The following is an 18,951-nucleotide window of genomic DNA, read 5'->3' as shown; positions in this document are numbered from 1 at the left end:
CCCCGGAACACCTCCCCCCTCCCCCCCCCCCCCCCCCCCCCCCCCCCCGGCCACCAAAAGTGCCCCGTTCTCCTCACCCTACTCCTGGCCTTGTAGTGGATGTTCCTCGCGGGCCCCGTACAGGGTCAACGGACGGAACACCACGCTTCCCAGCAGAAGCAGGGGACAAGGCCGGGTTCTGTCTCCCAAAGCCCTCCGTCCCCTCACCCACCCTCTCTCCGTACCTTTGCGGAATCATTCTGCTAAGCTCAAGATCAAAACTCTTACTGCCTTAAATAAGTTTTACCAGAAGGAAGTTTTACCATGTTACCAGAATAAGAAAGAAAACACAAAGGCAGCTCTAACGGACCCTTGGGACAAGTGGGGGGCGCCGGATGCCAGCGTGTGGCGGTGGGTCACGATACTGTGGGTGCGGGTGACAGTGTTCCTTGTTTGTACAGACACGTGCAACAGAGTCAGGGGGACGCATCACGGTCAGAGGGCAGAATATCAAATGGTTTGGCAGGAAAAGACGCAGAGCCGCGTGTGTGTAGGTAAAGACACAGCAGGAGCGATGGCTAATACGGGAAAATGCCAACGCGTGCTAAAATCAGGTAAGAGCACACAAATGTCTGTCGTGCCGTTTTTTCGTCTTTTCTATCTGCTTAACTACTGCTGTAATAAAATATGGGAGAACAAAACTGAATGGAAAAATTGCCACCTACTGTCCTGAGCTGACTGGTTCTGGCATCCGTCCCCAGGCTGGCAGCTGAGGCAGACAGCAGGCTGCACGCGGGGCCCGGCAGCAAGCCAAGGGCTGTAAAGTACTGAACCATCTGTCCAGACTGCCCTGCCCTCTCCCTCAGGTCTCCAAAGACTGCAGCAACCAAACGGCAATGCCTGGCACAGAGGCTTCTGGAACCTTCTCCCACTTTTGACCAGCTCCATTCTGCCTGGCCACTCTGGTTTGTTAGCGATTCTGACCATCCTCAACAACAAGCAACGAGCTGGTTCAACAACAGGCAAAGAGTTCAAACACATTTCTCTAAAGAAGACATACAAGTGGGCCACAAGCACAGTCAGGCAGCACGGGACAGCCGCCGCGGTGGCTCATATCAAAACAGCAGATGACGACAAGTGCTGGGGAGCACGTGGAGACACCGGAGCCTTCTGCGTGGCCGGCGGGGATGGAAAATGGTGCGGCCCCCGGGGATAACCATACGGTGGTTCCTCAAAAAGTTTAAACACAGAATTACCAGGTGACTCAGCAATCCCACTCGCGTGTCTATACTCAGAGGCACTGGAAACAGGTCCCAGTTCACAACCACCAAGAGCTGATGAAAGCACTCGAGTGTCCCTCCATGGATGAAGGACAAACACAATGTGGTCCATCCACACGTTGGGGTATCATCCAGCCTCAGGAAGGAAGGACGTCCTGCCACCTGCCACCATGCGGACGGACCCAGAGGATACCATGCGCAGTGACAGAAGCCAGACACAGAAGGACACGTCCTGCGTGACCCCACTCACGGGGGGTCCCCAGAGGAGTCCCGTCCACAGAGACAGAGAGCAGATGGTGGGAGCCAGGGGAGGGGCAGGGACAGGGAGTCTGTGCTTCATGGGGACAGAGTCTCAGCTTGGGGACATGGAAAGTTCTGGAGATGAGTGGTGGGGGCAGCTGCACAGCAGTGTGAACAGCAATGCTACTGAATTGTGATGGTTAAGGTGGTAAATTTATGTAGTGTATATTTTACCACAACTTAAAAAATAAGAACACATTCAGATTCAACAACAGAAAAGAAAAAGAAGGGAGGGGAGGGACAAGAGAGCTCCACGGGGCTCTAAGGACCCCAGGAAAGGCGGTGCTCCGGGAGTGGGACAGAAGGCAGGACCAAGGGTGCAGGGCTCACCCGTTGAAGCAGTGGGCCGCGGACACCAGCCACCTGGCCCCGATGACAGCAGCCCCACAGAAGTGTTCCTTGTTTTCTCGAAGGCTGACTTGCCACGGGAACTCTCCCGGGGACGCTTCCACGCCACCCACGATCCGGCCGGCTGTCTTCCAGCCGGGCTGTAGACCACAGTCTGCAAGACAGAGGTCACCAACCAGGGCCCTCAGAGGGCAGGGCCGTGACTATGCTCCCACCACGTCTGTGCAGAATCGCTCATCCCTGCCACCCTCTCGTTCAAAGACGTGCTCTAGGTCCCTTGCACTTGGCTTTGCTGACTCCTTTGGGGCCCCCCAGCCCTCGTGTGCCCCACCTCCAGCTGCCCAACAGGTCAAACACCCAAGGCTGCATGCACCAGGCAGTGGCAGAGAATGTCTCTGCCGGGACCCCTTCTCTGCCTCAGGCACAGGTGGCCTTCAAGCAACCTTCACTTCTCCACATTACACCTGTCATGGAGCTCATGGCCAAGGGCGAGATCCAGGTGGGAACTCCACACTTTCGACTTGATTCGCGGGTGTGCCGACTCATAAAGCAAAGGGTCGACCCCTTGCTTCCTCATGTCTCTAGCTGCCCAGAGGGCACTTTCTTCCTTTTCTTCCCCACACAGGCCGTTCCCTCTGGGTCTCCACTTCAGCTCATGTTGTCATGCAGCAAACAGTGAACTGAGAAGAGCTGTCCAAACACTGCACATCTCAGAGAAAGTACTGTTGCCCTTGGCCACCTCCTGGGAGGAAACAGAGCTCTAAGCTCTTGGACTGTTGTTTGAGAGCAGCTTGACCTTGACCTGCCTGGGGACTTGGGTCACCCAGAAAGTTCATGGTGACTTTGGGCCACGTGGTATCACCTTGACCTCTTGAGGGGCTGGAAACTCAGTTTTTTGGGCTGAGCTGTGTCCCCCGAAAAGATGAAGTTTTAAACCCCCAGTACTTGTGAGTGTGATTTATTTGGAAATAGGGTCTTCAGAGATGATCAAATTAAGATGAAGTCATTAGCGAGGGCCCTGAATCCAATGACTGGTGTCTTCTTAAAAAGGGGAAATTTGGACAAAGGCACGCACACAGGGAGAATGCCATGTGGACGTGATGGCAGAGATCTGGTGACACTTCCATAAGCCAAGAAATGCTAGACATCCACCAAGCCCCAGAAGCCAGGAGAGAACCATGAAACAGATTCTCCATCCCCAGCTCAGAAGAAACCAAACCTCCTGCTACCTTGACCTCGGCTTCCAGCCTCCAGATTGTGACAGGGACCGTCCCTGTTGTCCAGGCCACCTTGCTTTGGCAGCCCTGGGACTCTCACACCTAAAGTGAGCTGTGCCGGTGCTACCTGCCTGTGTGACCCGGGACACCAAGTCTCAGCGAGTTTCCCTGGCTGGAAACACTTTGTATGTGTTCACGTGCTGCTGCTGCGACTTTCAGTCCAGCACTGTCCTGTGACCGCACTGGGCATTGGGGAGCCTGCCCACCGCCGGTCTCGCCCACTCTGTGCCCGGTGCACCTCTTCCTTTCATGACCTTTTCACTGGGAGAAGCTGTAACCTTGCATAGGAGGACACCTGAGTTCTGCGAGTCACTTTTGGTGAGTCACGGACCCCGAGGTGGGGGGGTCACAGCCACCAATTTCAACTGGCCTCCACAGATCATCCAGGTCCAGGTGCCACACGCTACCAATGTTTCCTCCACCGTAGACTTTGCAAGTTTCAAAGTTCTTATACATCCATCTTTTCATGGGATGCCATGTTTCAGCTTATTTGGTCCACTTTTATGTCCAGTGAGGTTTTATAATTTTATAGAACTCTACAGGCTTGACATGCTCATTTTTTGTTGCTACTGATCACATGCGGGATTTTTTGCATTTTATCTTCTAACCCGTTGTTAGTTGCATAAAGCAAAGGAATAGCTTTTGTATGTGTTTGTGTTTCTCGTACTCTCCCCTCCGTGTCAAACCTTCTCATTTTCTAATCCCGGGCTAGTCAATTTATTGATTCATTTATATAGTCGATCACATCCACTGTGAATTATGATGGTTTTCCCTCTTCCTTTCCACACTTCAACTGCTGCTCTTACCCTATTGCATGGGCTAACATCGCTAGAAAACGTTGGCTCCTCTTACGGCACTTCCACCGTGAGATTCCCTTGCTCGAAACCCACTGCATATAGGACAGAGCGCCAGTTCCTGGCACTCGAGGCTTATCACGCTTCGGCAGGGACCCATCTCACAGGCGCCCCCTCCCTTCCTCTGCCCAGCTCCAGCGATGCCAAGCCCAGGTGGCGTGTATAATGTGTGCAGCGGGCCAGACAGCAGAGCCAGCAGCTGACCCCGGAGAGGGGACATGGCCCAGATACCAGCCAGACAGGGGACTGACCACAGTGGGCCTCATCAGATCCGTCGGAGCAGTCCACTCTGTCGTCACACTCCGGGTTCACTTTGGTCACACACTGGCCGTTGCGGCAGGAAAAGGTGTTCCCTGGGCAGTGACCTGTGGGCAGAGAAGAACCAGGTTCCTGACCCCACTCTGTATCTCCCGGCTGCAGCAAGATTCCGCTCGCTACTCAGAGCCTTCAGGGCATGGAAAACATCTCTTTTTTGCTTCCTTGGCCCTAAATGTTTCTGAAGTAATTTTCTCAGAACCAGTACGGAGACACAACACGAGAATGTCAGTCAGCACACAGGCCAGGACAATGTAACAGACGTATAGGCACACCATGTGTGCTTCCACATTTTTGAGCGCCCATGTATTTTTAAGTAAGACACGGGTGAAACTGAACTTTTCGGGGCACCTGGGTGGCTCAGTCGGTTAAGCATTAGACTTTGGCTCAGGTCATGATCTCATGGTTCGTGGGTTTAAGCCCCAGGTCGGGCTCTGTACTGACAGCTCAGCCTGGAGCCTGCTTCTGATTCTGCGTCTCTCTCTTTCTTTGCCCCTCCCTGCTCACACTGTCTTTTTCTCTCTCAAAAATAAATAAAACACTAACAAAAGTATTTAAAAAAAGAAATCGAATTTTTCAAGTTGTAGTAAAACATACATAACGTGAAGTTTACTATGTTAACCATTTTAAGTGTTCGGCACACACGTGGGGCCCCACTGTTCTCTGCGAGGGCATCCCGGGCACTGTGGGGGCTGAACAGCACTCCTGGCCCCACCCCCTCCAGGCCAGGAGCCCCGCTCCTTACTACCAGATGTCCCTGGATACCACCCAGCATCCCTTGGGGCCAGGATCGCCCCTACTTGAGGACTCCATGTGGTACTCGTTCTTTTTTCTTTTTTTCCAAACTGTTTGTGTTTTGTCTTTTAACAGCAGATCCCTACCACTTTTCCAAAAAAACCCACCAGTAATGTTTTCTCTTACTCGTATTTGGCCACGTGTACTTCAGCGTCTCATCTTTCCATCTCTTGCCCACACAGGACTGTAAGTCCGTGCCTCCTGGCCCCCAGAGGAGGCTGGTGTGCAGAACTAGCCTTCACTGCACTGGAGGGAGCCCTCTGTGTCTGAAGTCTTGGGGAACCTCTCCAGGTGACTCTCTGGAAACTGCAGAGGGCAGGGAGCTCCGTGGGAGAGGGGAAGACATACCTGATTTTAAATCTCTTTCTGTCCATGGCGCTTTCTGGCTTCCTGCAGTGAAATGGACAAGACATGTAAGCTCATCCAGTGAGTTCTGTAGTTTTTTGAAAAAATCGGATTGCAAGGCAGCTGCACGGTCTATCATAGGAGCCACTTCAATTCTAACTTAAATCAATTAAGATGAAACGCAACGAATCATTCTGTTGCTTGGTCTCACTGGCTGCATGACAAGCACTCAAGGGCCACACAGGCCTAGTGGCCACCATAGTGGACTGTGCAGGCACAAGACCAAGGAGAGTTCAATTCGCACGGACGCCGAGGTTACTAAGACTCAACCAGCATGTCAGCATTGGTGGGCAAAGGGGATAAATGTCCAGTAGGACAAGGTCAAGGCAAGCAGTCTTTAACCTGATGACAGACTGAACGAACTCATGTCTGGTTCTCAAATCACGATGAACTGCATCATCAGATTTTATGTGAAGTTTTGGTTCATGATACGGAATCTGCACCATCAGATCTTAGAGCACAGCATTTACTCTTATTTCTATACCAGGATTGGCAAACAATGGCTGCAGGCCAAATGCGGCCTACCATTTGATTATGTGTTAAAGTTTTATCGATACACAACACTGCCCATTTATGTATTGTCTTTAACTCTCATGTGACAATAGCAGAGTTGAGTGACCTCGACCGAGACCCAAAGGGCTGCAAGGATGAAAATATTTACACTCCGGCCATTTGCAGGTTGCTGTCACCTGGTCTCTACTAGTGAGGGTAAAGCGATGTGCCTGTGTTTTCTTTTCAAGGGAGGGAGCAGCTGTTGGAAACCTAAAGTTTAACGCAACGTTCAGCTGCCACCTCCCCCACAGCCTCCCCCTGGTGTCTTTCAGGGTCTATAGCCTACTTGCCTGTGAGCTGGGCAGACACAATGGTGCCGTGGGCAGCCAGGGGGATACCGTGCCCCTGCAGCCTCGCTCGGAGTCCCTGCCGCAACAGCTCCTCCTCTAGGCCCAGACTCAGTGACTGCGAGGCTTGCAGCAGGAAGTGCAGCCGGAAATGCACGAAGACGCTGGAATTCCCATCCCTGCAGGGAGGAGAGAGGCCTTTGGGGAGGGAGGGCTCCTGCTGGAATCTTCTGGAACCTCTTGGGTGTCCACCGGGGTTCCTTCGCCTGAAAGGAGGCCCTGACCCACCTGTAACTTAGCACGGTGCAGCCCACACAGCTGGCCTCCAACTCGGTCTCCCGGAAGCTGCTTACAAACTGCAACAGAAACCACAGCAGCACGCGCTAAGGCCACGGGCTGGGCGGCTGTCCCGCAGGGACCCGCGGAGTTGGAGAGGGCACGGAAACGCGCCTCCTCTTACACTCAGTACACCCGGCAGTCACAGAGCCGTGTGCGGGACAGGGAAACTTGGAAGTTATTTGGATGAAAGTACTGCCCCATCAGCAGATGGATGGATAGAATGTGGCCCATCCACACGGACGGGAGCGAGGCGCGGACACGAGCTGCCTATGGGACAGACCCTGAACACACAACGCTCAGAGCGGGAACCAGACACGAGAGTGTGGTTCCCGTGTGTGAAACGTCCAGAACAGGCACATCCACAGACAAGAAAGGGCTTCATGGGTGCAGGAGGCTGGGGAGTGACAGCTAATGGGGATGGGGTTGCTTTTGGGGTTGGTGGAACATTCCGGAACTAGACAGAGGTGATGGCTGCACAATTTTGTGAATATACTAAACACCCCTGAAGTGTTTACTTTAAAAATGGTTAGTTACATTTTACATGAATTTTTACATTAAAATAAACTCTGCTTTGTGCAACCAGACGCCATTAGGAACTTGCTTATCCTTCGTGTGCTGTTCGAGTGACCACTATCCACAGTCTCCGGTTTAGCACTGAAGGGCCCTCATCCTGGGCACCGGGATGGGTGTCACTCCAGATGCTGTCCCCAGCAGCACCAAGGTTGGGGGTCCGGAGAGTCCCCCCGGCACATTATGTGACCTATGCCTAGGGCTACCAGATGTCTCCGTTTACCTGCTCTCAGTGGAGTCGCTAACAGCATCCCTGTTCCCAGTCAGTGTCCCGGCTTGGCTGCTAAACCGGACGCTCACCACGCCAAAGCACAGGATACACAGGTCTCCCGCCTACAACTCCCTCTGACCTGCTTCTCTTCTGTCCACTCTCCGAGCCTATGTCCCCCTCACCCACATTCAGACCTGCACTGGCCCACAGAACAGCACACAAATCTGGGAAATGTTCTTTACCTGCCCTGCCCCACGTGGCAGCCACGGGTCACACGTGATGACGGAGCATTTGACACATGGCACGGCTGGTGCCACAGGGGGACGGGTGTTTACATTTTAGTTAATTCACACTTAGATTTAAAACCAGATACTCTGCACAGTTACCAGAAAACTCTTAAGAATACTTGGGGCAACTTACGCATGTACATTTATGGAATCTACACACTTATGGATTAAGTATTCCTGGTGACAATTTAGCAACCGCATGGAGATGTGAGTGTAAAACACACCCGGGTTTTGAAGACTCAACACAAAAAGAGGTGAAAAGTCTCATTAATACCCACTTTACGCTGATGACATCAAATGATAATATCCTGGATACCGTGGGTTAAGTAAAACATATTAAAATGAAGCCTACCTGTTTCCTTTTCCTTAACACGGTGGCTAGGTAATTTTAAATTATGCACGGAGCTTCGTGTTATACTTCTGGACAGAGCTTTAGGGCATGTGGCTTAAATCAGCAAGCTGACACCCATGGGCCAAATTCAAGTCGTTACCTGTTTTTATACAGTACACAAACTAAAAATAGTTTTTACAGGGGCGCCTGGGTGGCTCAGTCGGTTGAGCGTCCGACTTCGGCTCAGGTCACGATCTCACGGTCCGTGAGTTCGAGCCCCGCGTCGGGCTCTGGGCTGATGGCCCAGAGCCTGGAGCCTGCTTCCGATTCTGTGTCTCCCTCTCTCTCTGACCCTCCCCCGTTCATGCTCTGTCTCTGTCTCAAAAGTAAAATAAACGTTAAAAAAAAAAAATTTTTTTTAAATAGTTTTTACAGTTTTAAATGGTTGGAGAAAGTCAAAAGAAAAATATTCATGGTACGTGAAGATTATACGAAATGTTTATTTCGGTGTCCATAAATAAAGCTTTATCGGCACACAGCCACATCCATTAATTCACCTGTCCCCTGTGGCACCTCTTGAGCTGCCTCAGGCCAAGGTGAGTAGCTGGGCCAGAGAGTGTCTGGGCCCCAAAAAGCCAAAGATCTTGCCTGTCCCGGTTAGAGGAAAAGTGTGTTGATCCCTGGTCTGGATGGTGGTGCCTTGTAACTGCCCCCCTGCTTTCCCATGTCTTATCACACAGCCTCCAGGCCACAGGCAGACTGCTCGTCTCAAAACGTGAATTCTTCCCTAGTGACCCTTCTGCTCTCTTGCGATGAAATTTAAAACATTTTCTTTAATTGAGATATAATTCACCTACCTAAACTTACCCTTTAGAGGTGGACAACTGGATGGGTTTTAGTGCATTCGCAGAGTTGTGCAGCCATCACCACAACCAATTTTTGAATATTCCATCAGTCCCAAAGCAACCCCATCTCCCCTAGCACCCACGCCCCACCTCTCCCCAGCCCCCATGAGCCCCCTTCCCATCTGTGGATGAGCCTGTTCTGGACATTTCACACACGCGGACTCACACCCCGTGTGGCCTCTCGTGTCTGGGTCCCTCCCTGAGCGTCGTGTGTTCAGGGTCCGTCCTCAGGGCGGCAGATGTGGGTGCCCTGCTCCTGCTCCCGGCCGAGTAACGTGCCCGTGTGCGCGCGGGCCTCCTTGTGTTTATCCATTTACCCATCGATGGGCATTTGGGTGTTTCCACTTTTTGGCTCTTGTGAGTCATGCCGCCGTGAGCACTGGGTGTGCAGGTTTTGTGTGAGGACATGAACTTTCATCTCTCTTGGGTGGACACCTATGAACAGAATCACTAGATCACATAGAAATTACGTTTACCCTTCTGACCAACTGCCTGCCTGTTTCCACAGTGGCTGCCCTCTTTCAGGTTGCCACCAGTTGTGTGTGAGGCTCTGGTCTCTCCACTGGAATACAACTTATTTTTTTTTTTAAGGTTTATTTTTATTTTTGAGAGAGAGAGAGAGAGGGGCAGAGCATGAGTGGGGGAGGGGCAGAGAGAGAGGGAGACACAGAGTCCGAAGCGGGCTCCAGGCTCCGAGCCGTCAGCACAGAGCCCGATGTGGGGCTCGAACCCGTGAACTGTGAGATCGTGACCTGAGCTGAAGTCGGACGCCTAACCGACTGAGCCACCCAGGCGCCCCTGGAATACAACTTTTAACCTTTTAAAAGTGCCTACGAGCCAGCGGGGGTCAGTCCCCGCTGCCCCGTATTCCAGGGGCCACCAGCGCTGGCCACAGTGGCCTCAACCTCTCCGCCCCGCACGCCCTCTTTCCTGCCTCAGAGCCTGCCTGGGCTTCTCCCCCACCGTGCTCGGCTCGCCACCCCGGCCGCCCTCACCAGCCATTCCAGAGCGGGCGTCAGGGTGCGGTAGTAGTCCGAGGCCTCGTGCTGCAAGCTGTGGGCGTAGCGGACCCCTTGCAGCTCCGCCGTGTGCTCCACGTCGACACCCTGTGTAGAGAGGGAGGCTGCGGACAAGACCAGGGCCCCGTGAGAGAGCCCAAGTTCGGGGTCTGGGTGCAGTTAAGTCAGCCTCAAAGGCCCCCAGCCACCCAGGGGCCATCACCCTGACAAACAGGTGGCGGGCCGACTGCCAGGGCGCGGGGGGGGGGGGGGGGGGGGGGGGGGGGTAGGCCCTGAGTGGTCGCCAACAGTGCCCCCCTTCGTCTCTCACACAGGTCTCGGTTTGGTGACGGACTCTACGGGCAGCCGCCTGAAGGCACCGGCCGTCCCCAGGTCCCTGAGGACACGGTTAGCTCCTGCTCACCCCTGGCTCACCAGGTGTACCTGGCTCAGGGCCTGAAGCTGGCCTCACCAAGAAATGGCCTCAGGAGGAGCAATTCCCAACAAATGCCACAGGGGGGTGACCACAGCCGGGAGGCACCAGGACCCTCAGCCAACAGCCCCAGGACGCCACCCTCTGAAAAAACAGGGTTTTGCGACTGTTGGAAACACGGCGTCAAAAGCACTTAATAACAGAGAATCGGACCCATCAATACAGAGAACAAACCAATGGGTACCAGAGGGGCGGGCGGGGGAGGGCAGAGGGGTGCAGAGGACAGGGTGGCACGGTGCCAGGAGTCCAGCCACTGACGTCGGGGTGGCCGATGGCAGCCACGCTCACGGTGAGCACAGCCCAACCCACAAGGCTGTCCCGCCACTACGCTGTATACCCACCAGTAGCCCCTAAAATCCACTTTGCTTTTATTTAATTATCCATTTGAAAGAATTTTTAATGTTTATTTATTTTTGAGAGAGAGACAGTGAGAGCGTGAGTGACGGAGGGGCAGAGAGAGGGAATCCAAAGCAGGCTCCAGGCTCCGAGCTGTCAGCACAGAGCCCGACGCGGGGCTCAAATTCGTGAACTGCGAGATCACGACCTGAGCCGAAGTCAGATGCTTCATCTACTGAGCCACCAGGTGCCCCTACTTCGATTTTAGAAAGTACGTGGCAGGGGCGCCTGGCTGGCTCGGTGGGTACAGCACACAACTCCTGATCTCGGGGCTCTGAGTTCGAGCCCCACGGGTGTAGGTGACTTAAAAATAAAATCTTAAATATAAAAAAAAAGTACACAATAGCAAAGAGTAACAATCATCACAAAGTTTTAAAAGGACACAACAGCAACCACCTAAAACGTGAAAACGTGGGTTTCTGCCACGAATGGATCAAAATAACACACCAGTGAAAAATGATCATAACTGCAGTATAAAAACACGAAGGTAGCAGCCACATAAACCGTGACAGCTGGGTGCCAACTCTATTTATTGTGAGTGAATGTTCACCTAGAAAGATATTTCGATATTTATGAATACCACAGGATATATATACTGTAAGCCAATTCTTAAAACAACTGTTTTTCTCATTCGAGAAACTAAAAATAAAGAGAAATGAGCGTTCTTCAGCGTGGGCCATGTTGCCTACACTCTGTACGCCAGCTAAGCCTTTTTGTTTTCCCTCGGAAATAATGACAGACACACAGGAAGCTGCAGAAATAGTACAGACGTCCCAGGGGCCCGACCCCCAGCTTCCCTGGAGGCTAACATTACCAGCTAACACTTTGAGCTGTCTGGGAAGGGGACACATTTGAATTTTAATTAAAGAAAACATTCTAGGGGCACCTGGGTGGCTCGGTCGGTTGGGCGTCCGACTTCGGCTCAGGTCACGATCTCGCGGTCCGTGAGTTCGAGCCCCGCGTCGGGCTCTGTGCTGACAGCTCAGAACCTGGAGCCTGTTTCAGATTCTGTATCTCCCTCTCTCTGACCTTCCCCCATTCATGCTCTGTCTCTCTCTGTCTCAAAAATGAATAAACGTTAAAAAATAAAAAAAAATAAAAAAAAGAAAACATTCTAAAACTTCTTAAAGCCTTCCTTAGTTTCAGAGGTCCTGATGGGGATTGTATTTATGTTGTTCCCCAAAATGTATGTGCTTCTGGAATGCAGGTGTGAAACCCCACCCCCTGCCTCTCCCCAGTGTGAGGACACTGATGTGCTCACACCTATACAACCACACACATGTACACGCCGCACGGACACACGCCTACACATCCGTGCACACTCACGTGGCACAAATTTTCCTGCATTTGACTCCCACAACCACTAGGGGGCCTCTGTCAGACACACCAGGCTATATTCCACACTAGATCTATTCCAGATGTTCCAAATATATGCATAAAGTGCATAATAAACATATCTGTACTATATATATGAATCAAGGAAACCCACACAGCATTGCCAGCTTACAGTTTTGCCACATGGCAACATTTTCCCTCAAACTGCCCCTTTGTATCGTTATGTTTTTTCACGAAAAGGTGACCTTCACATCTCCAAATAAAACTGTAGGAAGCTTATCATCTCAGAATAAGCCTGTTCCAGAGCAGTGCTGCCCAGCGGAAATTCCTGTGATGACAGAATGTCCTAGATCCACACTGTCCAGTGCAGTATCCGTGAGCTGCCCACGAAACATCGCTGGTGGGGAAAAGGAACTGACTTTTAAATGTTACATAATTCTAAATAATTTTGTTTGTCTGTTGGGGTTAAGTAGGCTTCTGCCCAGCATGGAGCCCCACGTGGGGCTTGAACTCAGGACCCTGAGGTCACGACTTGAGCTGAGATCAGGAGAAGGACACAACCGGAAAACAATTTATGCACATAGGCAAACACGTTCTTTCTTGCTATTCGGCACCTCTCTCTACTTTTCCAAATGTAGGCATCTCTAGATCATTCTACTGAAATATAAAAAGAGCTTCCTCTGTTTATGTTTCATAACTGCAGCCCCACATTGTACAGAGACCATAATTTTGTATGGTTAACTCTAAATAATATGACCATCTACTGAAAGAAAATAGGAAATGGGGCCCACTTTGGATTGTAGGAACATAAACCACTGTTCATTCCTTACACTGTATACTTTTCGGTACTTTTTAAATTTCTTAAAATTTAAAAGAGTTCATTTCGCTGGTTCCATTTTCACCCCACAGCGAAAACTTCCTTGGAAAACCTGGTCAGTGGGAAACGTGATTATGCAGTGCCTGGCCCCCTCCCACGCACCACCCACCCCAGACCGCCACCCCAGGCCCTCAGGTTCCTGGCCTGCCTTCCATTCCACACTTGCAGGCTCAACCCTTTGGTTCTGGGATCATAATGTGGATACGACTGAGCCACTTCTAAACATCTTTGTGCAAGTTGCCCAGTGTGTGAACCCATGCGAGCCCACAGCCACTTACCCATGAGGACTCCCAGGGTGACCATGATGATGCTGGTGGCCACAACAACGCAGAGGGTCATGCGGCAGCACGAGGTGTAGGGAGCTGGGACTTCCTTTGCTGTCCCAGGCACAAGCTGTAAGTCACCAGCGGTGGGCTCCATGGCTCCTACACACTGGGAAGGCGACCTGGATGCCAGCAAGAAAGGGCAAAAAAACAGGGACAGGGCTGGAGGATGCGTCTCTTCCCCTAAGCAACGGTTTTACTTGTGCAGATGTGGCAGCCTCCAACAGTGCCCTAGGTGCCTGTCTTAAAGTCATAAAAGGCGGCACAGCGTTGATTGCTGGCTGGGCCTGTGCATGCGGGCTCCCCCGGGTCCCCGGGGTCCACTGCCAAGACGGACGCGTGACTTCCTGGTCGCCGTACAACAAATCACCGCAAACCTAGTGTCGCCGAGGAACCCAGATTTATTACTAAGCAGTTCTGGCCTCAGAAGTCCTAACATCCAGGCCTGGGCAGGGCCGGTTCCCCCCGGAGCCCCAGGGAGACCCGTCTCCCCACTTTTCCAGCTTCCAGAGGCACCGCATCCTGGGCCCGCGGGGCCCTCCTCATCCTCACGGCCAGCAGCACGGGGTCCGCCCGGCTCTCTGCCTCCCTCTCGTGAGGACCTCGTGAGGACGCCGGGCCCCCGGGGCCCCCTGAGTCACCCCCGCCTCAGGGGCCTTGACAAGGACCCCTCTGCCACGTGAGGCGACACATTCCAGGCTCTGGGACTAGAACGGGTAAGTCTCCGGGCCACCGCTCCGCCTAGCGGCGCAGAACACGCGGACGCAGAGCGAACCAACTGGAGCCTAGCCGAGCGCCAGCTCGGGCGCCCGCGCCGTGCTTCGTGGCCCTGGGGTCTACGAGAGCGTCCGCAGCCGCCAGCATCCCTGGCGGAGGGACAGGCCTCGACGCGCCCTCGGCTGACAGTACGCGGGGTACTTATCCTCGTGAGGGCCTCAGCTCCGAGAGAGCCAGAGGCAGCCATGCGCTCCTATGGTCACGTGTCCAGCCCGCCCCTGCATCCCGGTCTCGCGAGAGACCCGAGACGAGGCAGGCCCTGCGAAGCCACCGCTTGGTCGTAGTCCCGCGAGAGACCCAACCGAGGTCACGCGAGGCCACCCGTCGATCGCGGTCTCGTAAGAGACCCAGCGGAAGTCCCCCTCGGCACGGCCTCGATCGTAGTCTCGCGAGAAACCCCACTGAGGCCGCGCGAGGCTTTCTTGCGAGGCTGTCTCCGTGACGAGGAGCTTCAGTCTCCTCCCGGGAAGGGGCGAGGAGAGTAGCTGCAGCCTGGCCGCGCCGGCCTCCTGCTTCCTCCTGCCAGGTAGGCCGAATGCGGGCGGTAGGTCGGCCTTTCCCTCCGGGGGCCTTTGGTCCTCCTCGTGCCTGCACCCTCTCTGCGCCGAGCGGGCGCAGGGCTGCTCTGGGGGGTCCGTGGGCACCAACGGCAGGCCTGGGTGTCAGGGAAAACACCGGGCGCCCAGATGCGCTTGGATTTCAGATGAGCAGATCCTGCTTTCGCAGCACGAGTGTGTCGCTGGCCTGGCTAATTTTACGTGTCCTCTTGGCTGGGTTGTGGCGCCCGGTGGACGGGTCAGACGTTATGCTAGAAGTTGCCGTGGAGGTCATGGTTGGACGTAACTACCTTTGCAGGGAGTAGATGTTGAGTAGAGCAGGTGACCCTCCCTCTTGCGGGTGGGCCGCATGCAATCAGTTGAAGGCCTTCGGAGACTAGGAATGCCGCCTCCCGGCGGCCTTGGGGACTCGAGCTGCAGCATCAGCTGTGCCCTGGGTCTCCAGTCCGCCCTGCGGATCGCGGGCTCGCCGGCCTCCACGTGAGGCCACGTGAGCCAATTCCTTAAAATCCTTCTGGCTCTCCTTCACGTTGGCTGTGTTTCTCTGGAGAACCCCGATTGACACAGCCCCTAACGTGCCTTGTACAACATTTGGGACCTACTTATGCTAAAAAAACAAACAAAAAAAAAAAAAACAGTATTTGTCGTTCGCTTGAAATTCAGATCTATCTGACTGTGCTGTATGTTTATTGTTAAGGCGGGAACCCTATGCTGGGGCCCAGCCAGAATACTCCATCCTCAAGGGAGTGTGTCCCTGCCGGGAATGGCCACTCCATGCCTCCCCGCCGCCATCTGGAGCTGAGGAGAAAGGGGAGATGTGCGGGGGTGGCGGGGAGTGAGGCTGTGTAACACTTACCCCTTTATTCTCACACTTGAGCCGAATTGCCTTCTGAGGAGCCAGGGGATCTCTAAGAATCACTTGATGAAATGTTTTAGGGACAAAGACACCAAGATTCACCTCTGTGATTAGGGCTGGAAACCCAAGTTTAGTGTATGAGCTCATTGACGCGCACCGCCCCCCCACCCAAACGCACACACTATATTCATTCAGCCCCAGCTGCCCCTGCTACCCCCCCAAGGCTGTGGGTTTTCTAAGGATTCCTGTGTTCTCCGAATTGTCTTGTCATCACTGTCATTAGGACACAGAAGGGGCCCGATGCTTTTTAGCATCGAATATAGAAGCACTATTCATTCGGCTTTCTGTCTGTCTGATATTTGTGACGGGCCAGGCCTGGGTGCTCTGTGCCGAGTCCCCAGCCCCGAAATGAGGCAGATGGGATTCTCTGAGCTCAGAGAGCTTAAATCAGAGTGGCAGAGCCCAAAATAAATTAAAATTACAGCTACAATTAAGGCTTGAAAATGAAGATGTGTCCATGGGGCTTTGAGTCCGTGTGAAAAGGAGCTTTGATCTAGATGGGGCCGGGGGGGGGGGAGGTAGGGGGGGTGGCGTCAGGAAGGGCTTCCCTGGGGGAGGGGTGTGTTATCTGAGTTCTGAGGGATAAGCGAGCATGAATTCAGTAAGTGCCCACGGAAGGAACAGATTTCCACACAGGACAAAATGCGTAAAGGCCCGTAGCTGAGTGGGAAAGGAAGGGCCGATGCAGAGACGGTGTGTCAGTTGTTGTGGCTGCTCAGCACATTTCCGCCAACATAGCAGCTTAGAACAACACGTAGTTATTCTCTTGCGGTTTCTGTGGCTGGGATCCCGGCAGCTTTCAGCTGGGTCCTCTGCTCTGGGTCTCAAGAGGCTGTGAGTCAGGTGTTGTTAGCTGGGCTGCATTCTCATCCGGAGGCTCAGCTGGGGAAGGATCCACTTCTGAGCTCCCGATATGCCAGAATTTGTTTCCTGGCAGTTCTGGGGCCTGCTGGGTGTTGGCCTGGGGCTGCTGTTAGCTCACAGGCCCCTGACAACACAGTAGCCACGTTGTCAAGGCCAGAGAGAGAAATTCACTGCAGCGTTCTAGGATGGGGTCTTTTTTTTTTTTTTCTTAAGTTTATGTATTTATTTTGAGAGAGAGAGAAAAAAAGCAAGCAGGGGAAGGGCAGAGAGAGACAGATAGGGAGGATTCGAAGCAGTCTCCGTGCTGTCAGCACAGAGCCTGATGTGGGTCTCAAACTCATGAACTGTTAGATCATGACCTGAGCCGAAACCAAGAATTGGACACTTAACTGACTGAGCCACCCACGCACCCTGCTACGGTGGAGTCTTACAGAATGTAAGGCAACGATGGGAGCCACATCCTGACACCTTGTTCATCGAATGTGACTTAAGTCAGTGGCCATGACATTGTATTCAGCGGGTTCACACTCGGGGGGAAGGGGTTATACAGGGCATTCATGCTGGGGGACAGAAATCTTAGGAACCTTTTAGAATTCTGCCTACCACAGATATGAGGAGGGGTGATCTGAGGTGTGCATGGGGATAAGCAGGGTGCATATTCCACTGGTGTTTGAGAAGGAGAGATTAGACAAATGGGAGAGGCCATCTTATAAGAGAAATGAGCTGGGAACTTTCCAGAACTGCTGGAAGATCTGAATCCTCAGACTTGAAAGGCACAATGCCAAGCATGACAGATGAAACAGATGCTCAGAGTAAATCCACAGAATAAAAACAAAGAGAAGGTTCTAGGAGTAACTAGAAAGTAGAGATACGCCACCTACAAAGGAATGCTGTTTAAGAGCAGCAGATTTCTCAACAGAAAAGAAACCGAGGTGAGAGAATAACATGTTCAAAGTGCTAGGTGGAAATAGGTGTCCATCAACAATCATATACCTAAACCCACATGGTTGAGGAGGAGACTCAAGAGGCGCCTGGGTGGCTCAGTCGGTTAAGCGGCCGACTTCGGCTCAGGTCATGATCTCGCGGTCCATGGGTTTGAGTCCCGCGTCGGGCTCTGTGCTGACAGCTCAGAGCCTGGAGCCTGTTTCAGATTCTGTGTCTCCCTCTCTCTGACCCTCCCCCATTCATGCTCTGTCTCTCTCTGTCTCAAAAATAAATAAATGTTAAAAAAATAAAAAAATTAAAAAAAATAAACTTAAAAAAAAAAAAAAAAGGAGACTCAAATGCAGACAATTGCAGGAAGACTGTGAAGCTCAGCACTAACACACCAGCACTGAAAAACGCTACTGAAGGATGGAATGAGGAAAACTAAAGTTGGATTTGGAACAAAGAGGTGAAATGCAGAAGCACCATGAACCCAGATACTGGTTAACATGGGGAAGCATCGGAAAAGCACTGTGTCTATAAAATGATAATACTGACCAACTTGAGGTGCACAGATACCAAGGCTGAACCAGCTACAAGGTGGAAGCATGATTGCAGTTGAAAGACTCTAAGGTTCAGAGAAAAAAAGAGATTAGTGATTAATTTCAGACCTTGTCAAGTGAAACATGCATGGAAAAATTTTAAGAGCAATTTTGATAACAGAACTGAAATGGATAGCTTCCAAATAGTAGAGTGAAAAAAGATGTGAATGCAGGAGAAAGGGAAGAAGGCAGAGAAAGAGAAAAGGAAAACATACAAATGTACTTAAATGTAAAAGAACTGGTGAGGTTAGGTTTTTTTTAAAGTCAGCTAGATGTTTTAGGTGGTCTCTTGTAAACCACAAAAGGCACAAAATGGAAGAGAGAAAAATTGTAAACTCTTCTGTACGTAATACCAAAATTTAACACTAGACAAGTTTACTTAATGGACCTATATTCCCTATACTGAGAATAAATTTACTTTATCAGGGTTCTCTGTATTGAGAATAAATTTACTTTTTCAGGCACACACGAAATATTTACAAAAATTAATCATGTACTTAACCACAAAGCAAATCTCCACAAAACCCAAAAACTCTACACTCGATGCACATGTCTTGTGGCAGTGCAATTAAAGTTTTTTTTTAACGGTTTATTTATTATTGAGAGACAGACACAGAGCGTGAGCAGGGGAGGGGTAGAGAGAGGGGGAGACATAGAATCCGAAGCAGGCTCCGGGCTCTGAGCTGTCAGCATAGAGCCCGACGTAGGGCTCGAACTCACAAACTGCAAGATCATGACCTGAGCCGAAGTCGGTCACCTAACCAACTAAGCCACCCAGGTGCCCCTCGTGGCAGTGCAATTAAATTAGATAACTGGAAATAACAAAATCATGGTTGAAAAGTCTAAAGTTAACT

General features: G+C 52.0%; 1 protein-coding gene across 1 annotated transcript in view; it reads right to left on the bottom strand.

The window, feature by feature from the left end:
* The window catches only part of TMPRSS9 (transmembrane serine protease 9), a 29,190-nt gene extending 15,611 nt beyond the window's left edge, over window positions 1-13,579 (bottom strand). Inside the window, 7 exon segments of the mRNA XM_049642363.1 lie at window positions 1,890-2,061; window positions 4,290-4,403; window positions 5,497-5,534; window positions 6,392-6,571; window positions 6,681-6,748; window positions 10,031-10,158; window positions 13,413-13,579. Of these exon segments, the coding sequence (XP_049498320.1) occupies window positions 1,890-2,061; window positions 4,290-4,403; window positions 5,497-5,534; window positions 6,392-6,571; window positions 6,681-6,748; window positions 10,031-10,158; window positions 13,413-13,554 (842 nt within the window). The 5' untranslated portion in view covers window positions 13,555-13,579.
* Between the last annotated feature and the right edge of the window lie 5,372 nt (window positions 13,580-18,951).

The sequence above is a fragment of the Panthera uncia genome, chromosome A2 (genome assembly GCF_023721935.1).
Source record: "Panthera uncia isolate 11264 chromosome A2, Puncia_PCG_1.0, whole genome shotgun sequence".
NCBI lineage: Eukaryota > Metazoa > Chordata > Mammalia > Carnivora > Felidae > Panthera > Panthera uncia.
Note: the sequence above shows the minus strand (reverse complement) of the source record. Positions and strands in the feature narration are given on the sequence as shown.